The sequence below is a fragment of the Notamacropus eugenii genome, chromosome 1 (assembly GCF_028372415.1).
Source record: "Notamacropus eugenii isolate mMacEug1 chromosome 1, mMacEug1.pri_v2, whole genome shotgun sequence".
NCBI lineage: Eukaryota > Metazoa > Chordata > Mammalia > Diprotodontia > Macropodidae > Notamacropus > Notamacropus eugenii.
In genome coordinates this window covers 221,355,337-221,372,026 of record NC_092872.1, presented here as the reverse complement: position 1 = coordinate 221,372,026, position 16,690 = coordinate 221,355,337, and the positions used below count along the sequence as shown (strand labels likewise).

At 43.1% G+C, this 16,690-nt stretch overlaps 1 protein-coding gene across 1 annotated transcript in view; it reads right to left on the bottom strand.

Moving 5' to 3' along the window:
* NR2E3 (nuclear receptor subfamily 2 group E member 3) overlaps positions 1-11,791 on the bottom strand; it is a 36,763-nt gene extending 24,972 nt beyond the window's left edge. Inside the window, exon 1 of the mRNA XM_072621890.1 lies at positions 11,750-11,791. Within this exon, the coding sequence (XP_072477991.1) occupies positions 11,750-11,791 (42 nt within the window). The remainder of the gene's footprint in view (positions 1-11,749) is intronic.
* Between the last annotated feature and the right edge of the window lie 4,899 nt (positions 11,792-16,690).

Sequence of the window (16,690 nt, the reverse complement as noted above, 5' to 3'; positions counted from 1 at the left end):
CAGTCCTGTCTATGTCTCTCTGTCTGTTACCCTCTCTCTCCTATGCTGAGAGTTGTCTCTCATACCTCCTGGCCAAGTGTGTGCATGTGTCTTGTCCTTCCCAGGGTTCCCAAGGCACACAGGCAGGAAGATTACCTCCTAACCCCATGTAAGCAGATGCCTGATTGTCATCCTCTTAATCTTTACTGTCTCTCCAAAGGTGGATCAATCAGTCGCCTGACGAAGAATTAAAAAGGTGCTAAGGCCTGTCAATGAGGCTCAGGTATTGCCAGCCCATTGTAACCCTGGACCCACTGAGGCCTGACAAAGCCCTCCTACCCACCCACCCCAGTCTGCTTTCTCCCCTCAACGCCCCTCTCTCTTGTCCTTAGGGAATGATTACATCTTATTTGTTCAACCTTCACTTTGGATTTTGAAGTGAGTTTTGGCTCCATCTTCCATTAGGAATTTGATCTCTTTGTGTGCCTCAGAGACAACTGATCCCCCCTCCTTTCTCTGCTAGAGCAGTGACTTCCCATTCACCCCCAATCCCTCCATTCACTGGCTTTTGGAGGCATCTGGAAGGGATCACACATTAGACTGGGCAGCTAATAATAGTCAGATCTTTAATGCTAAATGACTTTCTCACCTTGTGTAGCAGCAAGCACCTTAGCATACCCAGAATGGCCTGCTAGCACAGATTCTTAGATCTGCTTTTCTAAGGAAAGCAACTTAAAAGGGGGTCCATAATCTACTTTAATTACATTCACCAATACAGAAAATACAAGCAGAGAAACAAAGACCAACAGACAGGGCTTCCCGACTGTCTGACCATAATCAATACATACATCAGAGATCAACAGACAGATCCAACTGTCTGACCATTACATACATACATGGTTACCAGAGAGAAAAGCACCAAGATCTGTGTTTTCAAAGGAGAGGGGGGAAGTGGGGCCTGTTAACGGCTACCCAGAGTCTCATCTGGCCAAATCACATGAACATTCTTCCAATGAGAAAGTCCTAAAGCAAAACTTTACCTCAGAGTATACACACACACATACGCACATATGCATGTATATATATACATATACACACACACATATATACACATATACAGATGTATGTATGTATACATATATGTCTATATATGTATGTATATACACACACACAAACACTTTTCAGAGCCAGAGGGCATGACCCTTGTGACCCAGTGCCTCACTAGAAATTGACAAAATGTGTGGGCCTTCTACAAATCAAGTCTCCCCTAATCAAGTTTCCCTTAATGGATGGGGAAGATCTTTAACTCCCATTAACATTATGAGAGATGGCAAAGACTGCAGAATTAGGAGTAGAGCTGGTAGAGTTCTGTCTATTTCTCTTTCTTCCTCCTCAGGGAAAAGGGGCAACATGAGCAGGTCTAGGATGGAGAGTGTGCATAATTTTCTTATCTGCTCAGTCTATCGCAATCAATCACAAATATTCACTTGAGTGCAAGGTTGGGGTAGGGTGGGAGTCCTCACTCATATTGACCAGCTGGGGAGTGTCTGGAGGAGGGAGGAAAAGAAGGAATGAAGAAAGGAAGGAGGGAGGGAGAGAAGGAAGTAAAGAAGGAAAACAAGCATCTATTAAGTATCTACTATGTGTAGCACACTATGCTAAGCCTTTACAAAGGGGTGTGTGTGCGCATGTGTGTGTGTGTGTGTGTGTGTGTGTGTGTGTGTGTTCTTCAGTCCTATTCTCATCTCTGGACAAAGTCAATGTTAAAAGGGCTCTCAACCTAAAAATCTTATTAATGTTGGTTTTTTTTCCCAGGCAGGATGGATTGAGAGCAAAGACTGTGTACTATGGTGGAAAGAGCACTGACTCTAACTAAGGTCAGAGTATTTGGGTTCAAATCCTGGTTCTGATCCTTACTGTGTAAACTTGGGCAATTAATTTAACATCTCTGGGCCTCAGTTTCCTTATGTATGAAATGACTTACCTAATGAAATGACCTATGAAATTGATAGCCTCCTAAGTTGCTTCTAGCTCTATGTGTTCTGTGACAAGGAAGGGATAGATAGATAGAAAGATAGATAGATAGATAGATAGATAGATAGATAGATAGATAGATAGGTAGATAGATAGATAGACAAAAACATAGAAACATAACCAGATGTCTCCAATTCCTTATGTAGGGACGCCCAGTGAGTTCCAGTACAGGTGCACCCAGGGACCTTGAGCCATCAAGAAAGCACCATGCTCAGTGGCTCCCTTGAACCAGGCCCTAGAGCTAAGCTGAGCTGACCTCCTAGGGCTCTGATCTAGGGTCAGTGAGGGGAGAAATACAAAAGTTGACCCCTACTATGGATCAGCTCAAGTTAGGCTTAGAGATTGCTGGGGTGGCTGATGCCTTAGAGTGCTGACACCATTACTTTCCCAGCTGCCACCCTCTTCCCCCACTCCCAGCCCAGTGCCCCTAATATAACCTGCCACTAAACCCTTGCTCTGACAGAGAAGCACTATTTGGGATTTAGAACATCAGCTTGAGGGCTTGGTACAGTAATCAGGGCTGTGCAGGTGGCAGCTGACTGTGTCTGCCCTAGAGAAGACAGGTTGACACTGATGCTTTAGTCTCAGAGAAGGCCTCTAAGAATAGCACCTCATGATTTCACTAGCATCAACTTCATGAACTGCCACCCTCTGCCCAAAATTACCCACACAGAGGTTCAGCTCCCATCCTTGTAGGGGACTTGGTGTCTGATTCCAGGGCTCCATTCTCTCCTTCTGTGCCAAGATCCAACTCAAGAAATCCATCCATGAGAAATAGAGGTGGCCCTGGCACCTTACTTGTATTCATTTACTTTCTGCCCGCATTAGGAATGATGCCTGGGGATTGGCCTGGCCTGATCAAATTCAGGTCTCACATATAACTATCTCCCACAGCTCCTGGGTCGCAACTGTTGTAGAAAACTGTTGTAGAATGCCTTTATAGATGGTGATTCAAAGACCCCTGGAAGGTGGGGGGATGGGAATCGTAGGGATTTTAAATACAGGCTTTCTTCACAAACTGAGAGCTAGATGGGCCCATCAAGGCAAAAGATCATAGAATGAGGTCTGGAAGAGACCTTAGTGATCAGCTAGTTCAATCAACGAAACAGAGGCTCAGAGAGATTAAATAGCTCACCATAGGTCCCACAGGTAAGACTCACAGAACCAGGAGCTGAACCCAGGTTCTCTGAGTCCACCACTTTCCACTATGCCTTGCTGCCTTTTCCTCCATCTCCACAGAAGCAAACTCAAGGGCAAGAATCCAGTCAAATGGAGCAGCCACTGGGTAGAGAAATGAGCTTCATATCCTTGTTCCCACCACCTCCTCAGCAAGGATGTGGGTTGTATGCTGAAGGAGTCAAGTGTTAGGAGAATACAGTTCTTGAGCCTCTGACAATGACTCCCGAATAGTTCTCTATTTCCACCCACCTGCTCGGTGTTTCTAACTGAATGGTCTGCCAGCACCTGAGATTAGAGTGTCCAAAATGGCACTTAGCACCTTTCCCTTACCCTGTCCCCATTATTGACCTCCCTATGTCTTATTCATGGTACCATAATCCTCCCAGTCTTCTAAACTCAAAGAAGCAGAGCCATCTCCCCAACCCCCTCCCAAATATGTGTGTATACATCCAAATCCATGTAGCTAGGTGGCACAGACCATATAATGGATAGACCTCTAAGCCTGGATTCAGGAAGACCTCAGTTTAAATCCTACCTTTGACACTTGCTAGATTTGTAACCCTGGCCAGGTAATTCCTCCTTACCTTGGTTTCCTCATCTGAAAAATGAGATTGTTGAACTCAGCGACCTTTAAGGGCCCTTCTAACTCTAAATCTGTGATCCCGTAATTCTGCTCTACAATATCTTTTGTGTCTTTCCCCTCCTTTCCATTCCCATTCACCCACCCTCGTTCAGGTCCTCAGGAACTCTCCTTGTTGCTGAGTTGTTTCAGTTGTGTCTGACTCTCTGTCACCCCATTTAGGGTTTTCTTGGCAAAGATACTGGAGTAATTTACCATTTTCTTCTCCAGTTCATTTTACAGATGAGGAAACTAAGGCAAACAGGATTGAGTGACCTGACCAGAGTCACACAACTAGTAAATTTCTGAGATCACATTTGAACTCAGGTCTTCCTGACTTCAGGACAGGCACTATATTCATTGTGCCACCTAGAAGGTCTCAGAATCTCTACCTTGAACTATTTTATTAGTCTCTAAGTCTAGGGTTGTCAACCCGGGGCACGTGTACCCCACAGGAACACAAGGAGCTTCTCTGAGGGATTCAGGGAATATTTCGTAATCACCATATATTGTCCAGTTGAATTCATTAATGTCGTCCTATCTTAACATATATACACATTGTAAACTCTCCAATTTATCAGCTTTCATATTGAATAGGAAGGTATAGGAAGGATTACCGAAAACCAAGGGGCACATGGCCTGCAAAGGGTTGGAAACTCCTGCTCTAAATGGTGGAAGCCCTGATAACTCTAGCAACAAAGGACAAATCAGACAATAAGCATGTTAGAGAGAATGAGACAATAAACAAACCAGAACTTAGCAGAACTTGGAGGAAAGTATCTCTGGAAAACACATTAACAAAACAAAACAAAAAAGGGATTGATTAGCTAAACATGCTGTTTAAAATACTATTTAAACCATGTTCTGACTAGGCTGCCTATTTCTCTAGCCCACCTTTCACACAGCTAACAAAGTTATCTTCCTGATGTCCATATCTGCCCATTTTCCTCAGCATCTCTAGGACCTGTAACTGGATCCCTCGATAGAGGGTGGGGACTTGGACCACCCCTCCTCCTACGCCCCCACCCCATTACAGGCTACTTCTCCTAGAATCACTAAGGACTCAATCACTCTCTCACCAGCCTCTCTTTTCAAAGCTACGTCCAGGGGCCCCCGCTCCCCTGCCCCAGGCCATGCTCAGCCTAAGAAACAGGCTCCCTCAGTTCACCCCTGCTGGCTCCCCTGCCCAAAGCTGCCTAGCCTCAAGTCCGACCTAGATCTCTGACCGCCACCATCTGTGGCTGCAGCCCCCTTCCTGACCTCAGCAGATTTATGGCCCGGCTAGGCTGAGCAGAGCACCGGCTGTCAGATTGCTCTTCCCCTATCCCTTTGATGGGGCTTAGCCTTCTTGAGATCATTTAGAACATCCGAGCCTCCACGCCACCATCCCCATCCCTCCCCCATTCCCCCAAATACATTATTCTCTTAAGGCCTCCCATTCAGAGCATAGGAAGGGGTCTGGGTCCATGTCAGAGCACCCTTAGTTCTCCCTCCAGGTGTCAATTCAACAACGTTAACAACTGAGCAGTGCTACTAAGTAGCATTTTAGCAAATAGCAGCATAGACCATGAGGCATCGAAGTGATTCAGGGGAGAATGTGTTGGACCTCAGGGTAGGAAGGCCTCTGTCCAAATCTTTTCTCAAAAACCTGCTGGCTACATGACTCTCAGAGAGTTATTTAACTTCTTAAACTTACATATTTATTTAACTTAACTTGTCAATCTCCTCATCTGTAAAATGGGGATAATAATACATTCTACCTCACAAGGTTGCTGTGAGGGTCAAACAGGGGTGTGATGGACTTGATTTAATGTATTATGGTTTATTAAGACTTAAGAAAACGTTAATAACACTAAGTAACTTAAAAGTAGGCGTGCAATAATAATTTTTTAAAAAACCAAATGTATGTGCATTCTTTTTTTTTTCAGAGAACTGGCTGTTAAACACAATACTGGAGGGGATAATATGTATAAAGTCCTTTACAAATTTTAAAGCCCTAGTAAAATGCTAGATATTAATAAAAATAATGACAATCCTACCTAAATTGATCTTTTTATTCAGTGCCATACCAAACTATTAAAAATTATTTTATAGAACTAGAAAAATAATAAAATTCATCTGGAAGAACAAAAGGTCAAGGATATCCACATGAATCAATGAAAAAAATGCAAAAGAAGGTGGTCTAGCTGTACCAGATCTCAAACTGTATTATAAAGCAATCTGATACTGGCTAAGAAACAGAGTGGTGGATCAGTGGAATAGACTGGTACAAATTACATTATAGTAAATGACCATAGTAATCTAGTATATGATAAACGCAAAGATACAAACTTTTATAGCAAAAACTCATCATTTGAGAAAAACTGGGAAAACTGGAAAACAGTATGTCAGAAACTAGATATCAAGATAAGATCAAAATGAGAACATGATTTGCATATGAGAGTTGCTACTTTAAGCAAATTAAGAGAGCATGAAATCATTTATCTGTCAGATGTATTGATAAGGGAAGAATTTAGGACAAAAGATATAGATACAGAAGATACATATTACAAAATAGAAAATAGATAATTTTGATTATATAAAATTTAAAAGTTTTTATACAAACAAAACCAATGAAATCAAAATTATAAGGAAAGCAGAAAACTGAGAGGGGGGATTTTGCAACAAGTATCTCTGATAAAGACTTCATTTCTCAAATATATAGAGAACTGTGTTAAATTTATAAAAATGCAAGTCATTTCCTAATTGATAAATGGTCAAAGGATATGAAGTTTTCAGACAAAGAAATCAAAGTTATCTATAGTTATATGAAAAAATTCTCTAAATCACTATTGATCAGAGAAACACAAATTAAAAGAACTCTGGGGTACCACCTCACACCTATGAGATGGTCTAATATGACTAAAAAGAAAAATGTTGGATGTTGGAGAGGATATGGGAAAACTGGAATATTAATGGACTCTTGGTAGAGTTGTGAACTACTCTAACCGTTCTGGATAGCAATTTGGAATTATGCCCAAAGGGCTTATACAACTATGTAGTCTATATCTCAAAGACATCCTCCCAGAAGGGAAAAGGATCTATTTGTACAAAAATATTTATAGCTGCTCTTTTTTTTTTTCAGTTAATTAAAGAAACATTTTTATTTTACTTCATTTCGGATGGATAATCTGGGCGACACCCCCTTGTGGAAAAGGGTAACCTCGCAGTCATAGACACACACTTTAAAACAATTACAAAGTCTTTTATGACAATCTTGATTCACATTTCCCTCCTCTGGTTTCCCATTGGCTGGGCTTTTCAGGGTCTACAGCCTGTCTGAGTACAACTAACAGCCACCCCCTCCACCCCCACGTGGGTCTCTACCGCTTCTTACATCTCTCATTTCCACATTTCAATTTCCTCCCCCCATTTCAATCTCATTCTCTTTATACTTTATTTAGTAAAGAAATGACAAGCCATAAAGACTCTTAATCTCTTCCCAGGATGTCTGCATCAGATTTTATGATCTCTATAGCCTGGAAAAAGAATTTTTCTCAATTATAGCAGCTCTTTTTTGTGGTGGCTAAGAAATGGAAATCAAAGGGATGTCTGCGGATTGGGGAATGGCTAAACAAGCTGTGGTATGTGATTGTAATGGAATATTACTGTGCTGGAAGATATGACAAGCACATTGTCATTCAGAATTCAGAAAAACCTGGAAAGACACAAACTGATGCAAAGTGAAGTGAACAGAGCCGAGAGAGCATTGGACATACTAACAGCAATATTGTTTGATGAAGAACTGTGAATGACTTGGCTCTTCTCAACAATACAGTGACTCCAGACAGTCCCAAAAGACTAATGACGAAGCATACTGTCCACCTCCAGAAAAAGACTGAATACAAATTGAAGCATGCTATTTTTTCACTTCTTTTTTTTCTTTTATTTGAGTCTTCTTGTGCAAAATGACTAATATGAAAATGTTTTACATAATTGCACACGTATAACGTATATCTGATTGCTCAGGGAGAGGAAAGGCAAGGGAGGAAGGAAAGGATAGAATTTGAAACTCAAAACTTTAAAAAAAATAAAAAATAATCATAATCATAATAGCTAACACTTATATAATGCTTACTATGTACCAGGCACTCTGCTAAGCGCATTAGCCTTGCACAGTAAATGTTATTAGTGTCCTATTTTACAGTTGAGGAATCTGAGGCAGATTTAGGTTAAGTGACTTGCCCAGGGTCACACAGCTGGCCATTCAATCACACCTGAGGAGCGAGTAATTGGGACAAATTAGTCAGCAAGCTCTTGGTAAGCATTTACCACGTGCTAGGCAGGACCTGTGCTAAGGGCTGGAGAGAGAAAGAAAGTCATAAACAGTCCCTGACCTCAAGGAGTAAACATTGACATGGAGGAACCAACGTGCAAGCCAGGTAATGTACAAGATACAAAATAATCTCAAAGAGTAGGCACCAGGGGATAATGATGTAGTGGGGAAAAGAGTGCTGGGCTGGGAATCAAGAGCTCCTCTGTGGGTTAGATCCATGACCATGTATGAGTCACTCAACTTGAAGCAGCTAAAAGGCACAGTGGGTAAAGCGTTGAGATTTGGAGTCATCAAGATCTGAATTCCAATTCTTCCTCAGAAACTTCCTTCGGTGTGACTTTGGGCAAACCATTTAACTCTCTCAGCCTCAGTTTCCTCATCTGTAAAGTGGGGGTGATAATAGAACCAGCCTCCTAGGGTTGTTGTGAGGATCACATGAGATACCAGGTATTAAGTGCTTTTCAACTTTAAGGTGTTATATCAATGCTAATTATCACTTAATCCCTCTGAGCCTCAACTCCCTCACCTTTAAGATAGGAATGTCAGTGTATGTAGAACCCGACACGTGGGGTTGACCTGAGGAAACTCTATATATCCTCCTCCTCCTCTTCCTCCTCCTCCTCCTCCTCCTCCTCCTCCTCCTCCTCCTCCTCCTCCTCCTCCTCCTCCTTCTTCTCCTCCTCCTGCCCCTCAGACATCTTCCTCCACTTTCTCCTCTTTCCCTCCACTTTTGGCTCTTTTCCTTTCCAAGGCCCCTACCTCTGCATTACCCTCAATCTCATGCCCACTTGTCTTCCCCATCAAATTGTCCCCACTATCACAGCTCCCCCACACCCACTTCGTGTGCAATCCCTTCCTATCTACTGTCTCCTTTCCTGTTGCCTGCAAACATGATCATGTCTCCTCATCCTAAAAAAAAGAAAAAACACCTCATTTAATCTGAATGTCTCTATTAACCACCTATATCTATCTGCTCCCTATAACTCTATCTACCAGCTACCTGTATCTCCCATCAATTCTCTCTCCTCCCTCTCTGATAGACGCCTAAACAACCAGAGAAGGCCACCTCCAATGGCTGCCTCCACTTCCTCTCTTCTTGCTCCTAAACTCTCTGCATTCAGGTTTCAGGTTTCATCATTCACCTGAAGCTGTTCTCTCCAAAGACAACAATGATCCCTTAATTGCCAAATAAGATGGTCTGTTCTCAGTTCTCATCCTTCTTTACCTCTCCACCACTGGCCCTTAGAAGTCATGGAGTCTGACCTCCTCATTTTACACATAAGGAAAATGGGGGTCAGGAAGGTTAAATGCCAGCTCAGGGTCACACAGCTACCACATGTCTAAGGCAGGATTTGAAACTAGGCTTGCTTGAATCCAAGCAAGTCCACGACAGCCCACAGCCTGTTGCCAATGCATGAAGCTATGAGGCAGAAGCTCAGGAAATGGCTAATAATCCTATTTGGCTGGAACCTATTGCTTAGGAAGGGAAAGAGAATGACAAAGATGGAAAGATAGGTAGGAGCCAGATTGGGGAAGGTCTTAAATGACAGGCCGAGGAGTTGGTGTTTTATCCCAGGCCAGGGCGGAAGGGATCATGGGTGATGGAGGATCTGGGCTGATCTGTGACTGACATCTGCTGGGGCAGACGCCAAAGGATTACCTTGGCTAAAGCTTTGAATCTGCTCCTAAAGACTGTCAGAGACCCCTTAATTACTCAATTGCTAATTAGCCAGCAGGTCCAGACGTGACTTCCATGTTTGGCATATCTTGAGGGGCAGGTGGTTAAAGACCGCAGAGTCAGCCCTTTGAAGGATCCTTTAGAGAGCCTTGCTAGTAATGAGCCTAGCCCCTCGTGCTCATGACCCTTGTGATCCTTCCACACCTCATCAAGGCTGACTGTTCATAACCCTTCCAGTCACAGATCCATCCCCTTCTCTTCCCCTTCCCCTCACCTGTTCATAGGGTCATAGGTGCCTGATTATAGGCTTCCCCTAGTTCTGGGGATTCCCTCCATATGTCCCCTATCAACATTCCCCTCTCACAGGCCCCTTTGGTCATCCCACCAAATTATAAGGCTTGTTAGTCAGAAATCCACTCAGGTTATAACTTACTCTTGATTAGTGCCCACCTTTCCACTCACAAATACCTCATAGTTATAGGTTCCTGGTCACAGGTGCTCCACAGGTTCACCACCATTTGCACCCCCACCCCCAGCAAGACTCCTATGGCAATAATGCCCTCTGTAATCAGTCTCTTCAATTATAGTTCCCATAAGCTCCCTTCAGCAACTTTGTAGTCATAGACATTCTTGGTACTATATTCCTCTGAGTCATTGGTCTATTCTAGTTATAATAATTCCCAGAAGGTTCCCCCTCTTTTCATTACCACAGTCCCCATTAGCTACCACTTAATTCATAAACCTGCTTGGGCATATCAAGTCAATGACTTGATAAATCATTGATCCCACTTCATTATAGCTTATACACACACCTGTCATAACTGTAATTCCCATGACCTCCCACCTAGTTATAAATTCTATCTGGTCATAAGTAGCCCTTATCATCCACCATCATCTTCCCTTGCTCATGTCCCCTCCAAATCAAGGGTCTCCCTGATTGTAGCCCCACTTCATGAAAAACTATTGCTGTAGCCCCCAGTCATCCTCCATCCCCTCTTCCATCTGAGATTCTCTCACTCAGATCTTCTGGAAAAGGAAGGCAAGTTTCAATGTCTCTTTCTTGGCTTAGAAATGAGTACACAGCACCCATTAGTGCCGGCCTCCATACCCCTCCAGCCTTCTCTCAGCATGCTGACCTCCTACTTACACCTGGCAGCCATGTGACATAATTGAATGGAAGTCGAGAGATCTTGATTTTCAGTTCCAGTCCCCAAGGATGCATCCTATTGGGGTTTCAAGGCCAAAGGCTAAGACTTAAAATTCCGTGAGGAAGCTACTGACTTCTGGTTCTATGGGATGAACCTAGGAACTCAGTTTACCAAGCAGGGCGATATAGTGGGGAGAGAAGCACTAGATTTACAGTCAGAAGACCTGAGTTCAAATTGGACTCTACTTCTGACTGTTTACAGGGGTAGAGAATCATGAAAGGATTTGTTCTGTGAAATTTGGATTCAAAGGCTGTACTTGTGGACCTGGGGGACTACATGTGGCCTTGAGGCTGCAGGTTGCCCGCCCCTGAAAATTATAAGTACTCTCAAGGTCTCATTTACAGAATGGTCTGCCCTAGACCAGAGGTTCATAAAGTGTTTTGTGTCATGGACTCCTTTGGCAGCCTGGTAAACTCCTTCTCAGAATATCTTTTTAAATAATTGAAAAACATGCTAAATTTTAGTTCAAGATTAGGGAGAATAAAGATGCATTTTTTTCACATCCAAATTTATGGGTCCCTTGAGATCTGAAGATCCTTTGGGATTTAATAAGCACTTTGCAGGTCTGTGGATCCCAAGCTAAGAACTCTTGACCAAAGTAATCTCTAGGGTCCCTTTCCCAGCTAAATACCACAAGCCTCTATTCTCCCTCTGGTGGCCACACTAAGCAACAGCTCCAGTGTTCCTTGCTGATGTCCAACAGCCAACAATATTGCTTAGTCATTAACATTGCTCACCATCAGCACCCTGTTTTCACCCACATTGAGCAAGCAGGTCATGCTTGTCAGAGGACTCTGGCTCCAAGCCATGAGTCTATCTAATTAGAAAAAAAAAGAAACAAGCTCAGCTTTAGGAGGCCAGGTTCACATCAGGAATCAGCCAGTCATTCAGTAAGGGTTGACTGAGTCCAGTATGCCCAGCTCCCCTGTGGAGGAAGCAGGAGGAGGAGGCACCCTGACCCCAAGGGAGATCACAGTTTCAAAAGAGAGATAAGATTCACATTCATGAAAAGATAATTCTCAGAACAAGGAAGTATACGATTAAGTGCACAAACAGCCAGTGCCATGAGACATCAGAAAAGAGAAAGAGCCAAACGGGCTGGGGTGGTGGCCATGGAAGGCTTCCTAGAAGAGAGGAGGCTTGACCTGAGCCCCAAAGAAAAGCTAGTGCCTCAGTCTGAAAGCAGAGATCCGTTCAGAGCATGATTGTTTTTCTTCCTTAAAAAACCCATAATCAAGACAGTGCTCCCACTCCCAATGGGTTTCTAATCATCCGCAGTAACATTAGTCTACATCAAAAAAATACTCAAGCTCTGACTTCACTTTGGTTGGGTTCAGCCTTGAAGGTCTCTTAATGGTAATGCTTTTGGGTTTGGGTCAAATTGCTTGTATTCACTTCAACATTTGTACTCTTTGCTGCTTTACTTAGTTTACTTAATACAGAGGATAAAATCACCTACTCTACCTCCCGTGCTACACTCTAGAAATCACCTGAGTTCATTTCCAATAGAGAATGCCAACTTAACATCACATTCAAACTGCTCAAAACATCTTACCAGCCTAAGATGACAGAAAGGACAGTGGTGATTGGCCAACCAGACACACATACATACTACCAGCCTCTGGTTATCAGATCTACGCTATTAAGATTTTTACACACTTAGGTGTCCGGAGACAATGAATAGCTTCAGTCAAGTAATTGGAATCAAAATAAACCCACAAAAAGCAACAGCATTTCTGTCTAGCAATAAGAAAATCCAGGAGGACATGAGAAGTGTCATTCAAAATAACTACAAAATATGGAGAATACCGGAGAGTCAAGGCAAATTCCAGAATTATACAGATACAAATAGAAATCATTCTTTTAAAGAGTAAACAACTTAAATAACTAGAAGGATATTCACTACTCATGGTTGAGCTTCTCCAGTATACTAAAAATGAGGATTTTACCTAAACTAATTTGCAGCTTTAGTGCTACACCAATGCAGCTACCAAGGGGATACTTTACAGAGCTAGACAAAAAAAAACTCACTGGGGGAAAAATCCAAACTCCCTTAGAGGAAATAATAAAATCAGGAAAGTAGGGGGAATAATATTTCACCATAAAGCTATAGTCACCAAAGCTATTTGGTATTGGCTAAAAAAGATCAGTAGGATATAATCGTAATCATAATTGTACCTACATAAAATTTGCAAAACCTTTTACAAACATTATCTCATTTTAATCTCTTAACCCTGGGAGGTAGGTGTGGTCATAATTCTCAATTTATAACTTTTTGTGACTTTCCCAAGGTCACACAGCTAAGAGTTTTTGAAGCTGGACTTGAATTCGAGTCTTCTTGACTCCAGCTTCAGCACTCTAATCAGGGACAACCTGGAATTAGGAATAAGGAAGAGTCCGAAACAAATGAACTCAATAACATAATGTTCAACAAACAGAAAATAGGTTTAGACCAATATTTCACATTGTATATGACAATAAGTTCACAATAGATATGACAGCCAAATATTAAAGGTCATACAATAAAAAAAGAATAAAATCATGCCTATCACAGCTATGGCTCGGGAGAGAATACTTAGCCAAATAAACACTGAACCATTCCCCTAAAGGATATGACCATTTTTCAAACGAAGAAGTACAAACTATCAACGATAGAAAGATTGTTCTAATTTATTAATAATTATTTATTAATAATGAGAAAATGCAAATCAAAACAATTCTCAGGTTTTACCTCATACCCAGTAGGTTGGTAACAATAACAAAAGATATGAGTCTATGTTGGAGGGGTTATGGAAATAGTCCAGGTGAGACGTAATGGCCTGAACTAAGACGGCAGCACTAGTGGGTAAGATATTGGGAGAGAGATTATCTCATCAGAGGTTTTTAGCCTTTTTGTGTCAGTCTGGTGAATGCTCTGAGCTCAGAATAACGTCTTTAAAGGCACATAATATAAGGTATAGGATTATAAAGGAAACTAATGATATTGAAAGACAGTCATAAAAATATCTTTTAAAAAATAAGTTCATCAAACTCAGGTTAATAACCCTTGGTTTAGATAAAATAGGTAGGACTGGCCCACTGATTAGATGGTGAGGACAGAGAGAGGAGGATGAATCAAGAGCGAGTCAAGAAGGCTATGATCTGTCAGGCCCGGAAATCCCTTGATCACTCAGCCTTCCCTAGAGGAAGATCACACTCTCTGTCTACAGTCCTCCATTTTCCTCCAGGTGCTGCTGAGGAGGGGTGCTTTAAGGTCAACCTTCAGTCAGGTCAAAGTTTCACACTTGACTTAGTTTTCCCTTTTTGACTTTTGCCCTTGATGGGCAATGACATATATAAATGTGGCCCTGGGCTTTCCTGGTCTGTCTTCTTATCTGCAACATCCTTGGTGAATCTGGCATCACACTCGGACATTGTAGATAGCCAGGATATCATCTCCTGCTCCAGCTCCCTGTTAACCATTCAAGGCTTCTGCAAGGATTGGACAGGTTTGCAAACAATACCAGGGGTGGGAAAGGGGGGCTCCAGGGCTAGGAGGTTGGAGGAGACTGGGATAGTTGGGATATAACTCTGTGGGGAGGGGGGTTCTATAAGGATTGCTCCCAGGCTCAGCCCTGCTCCAGCCATGCCCATGCTATGCCCCTATTCATTGGGATCCTGGCTGGAGCAGACTGGTCTATGTAATTGTGACTCTGTGGGGAAACACTCAAAGTGAGTCTGAGAAGGGAAGGTGATATGAATGCAGGAATCAGTCAGGGATATAACCCCTGAAATGAAAGAATGGAGGCCTGAACTAAGGTGGCAGCGGTAGTGGGTAAGATATTGTGTGAGGTTTAGGGGCAGGAGGAGCAGGGAGAATCATTGCATGGCAGACACTATGGACAAAGGGCTATTAGGTGATGGAGCCCCAAAACATCTAGTGTTAATATTCGTAGTCCCTGAAGCATCCTTCTGTGGCAATGCCATCTTTTCTTCCCCTTTAACAAAAGGGGAGAGTCTACTGGTTCCCTAGCTGAAATGACTGGGGTTATCCACTGAAGATCTAATGAACCAGGTGTTTCTCTACAGTACACAGAGAAGGCAAGAAAAGCGATATCTTAGGAAGCACTCCTTCATCCCTTGAGCAAAGAATGTAGCAGGTGTACAGGTGGAAAAGGCAGCCCATGAAGAAAAGGCAGAGCTGGTCTGGACTCTTCCTTCATGAGGTAGCCAGGTGGTGCAGTGGTAGGGATTGGACTTGGAGTCAGGAAGCCTTGGGTTTGAATCCTGTCTTGTTACGCTTAATAGTTATAAGTGCAGCAAAATGACCCTGGGACAGTCACTTAACCTCTTTAAGCCTCAGTTTCCTCACCTGTAAAATGGAGTTTTTGTGAGGATCAGATGAGGTTATCAATGAAAATTGCTTCACAAACTTTGAAGTACAATGTAAATTCTAGCTATTATTATTCCACAAATGTGTTCTACTTTTCTGCACAAACCCCAAGGCCTCTTCTCAGTCCAGGAGTTGGGGCCATTGCCGACACTAAGGGGATACTGATCCTCACTCTCCCACTCCCATATTTTTTCTTCTGAGCTTTAGCTGAGACAGAATTAAGAGAGGAGACAGAGAAAGAGATAGACAGAGAGAAATAGAGATAGACCATAAGCTGTCAGCCAATCGTTGCCATGGCCATGTGCATCAGAAATATATGCTATGAAAAGTTGTTTTTCTTTTTCTCCCTGATTCCCTTTAGTTTGTAAGTAATTTTTTGATTGCTTTTCTGGAGGGGAAGAGGTGAAACAGGGCTGAAGTTAAATCAAAAGTTAGACATCAAGATAGAGGGAAGTCAGGGCTCCCCTAGTGGCCACACATGGTAGTAATTGCAATGGGTCCAACTCTGAAACCCTAAGGAAGGAAGGAAACATTTAGTAAGCACCACCTATGTACCAGGTACTGTGCTAAGTGCTTAAAAATATTACCTAATGCATAGAATAAAAGCTCTAGGGATAGCTAGGCAGTGCAGTGGATAGAGCACCAGCCCGGGAGTCAGGAGGATCAAATTCTCTCTCAGGCACTTGGTGAGTAGCAGTGTGACCCTCAGCAAGTCATTTAATCCCATTGCCTTGGGGTGGGGGTGAGGGGAGGAGAGAGAGAGAGAGAGAGAGAGAGAGAGAGAGAGAGAGAGAGAGAGAGAGAGAGAGAGAGAGAGAGAGAGAGAGAGAGAGAGAGAGAGAGAGGAGGTGTTGAATCTAGATCCAAGAGAGACAGTTGGGCTTGACCCAAACGCTGACATTCCTCTCTCCTGGCCTTCTTATCCCACTTGTGGAAAGCCTGGGAGTCACTCAGGCTCAGTCTGCTCAGCAGACATGCTAAGGACCTCCAGGGCATGCTGGTCCCAGAGGCTATGAGAGAGGGAAGGCATGACTCCCCTGACCCTTCCCCCCTCCCATGCCCTCTGTGATCTTGTGATGCTGGAGGGGGGTGAAGTCCCATGTGAGGAAGCACCAGTGCCGTGTGTGGACCCATTGTCTGGCCCCTCTGAACCAGACAGACCAGTTTGGCTGAAACGAGTCTCCGTCTGACCCCTCCTTCCCCTCTGGGGCACCTTGTAATGGTCCCAGTCCACTCTTCTAATCTCTACCAGGGCTGAATGAATTGCCCTGACTCAGCTTCCCCTCCCCAGAGAGGGAAGAGTGTA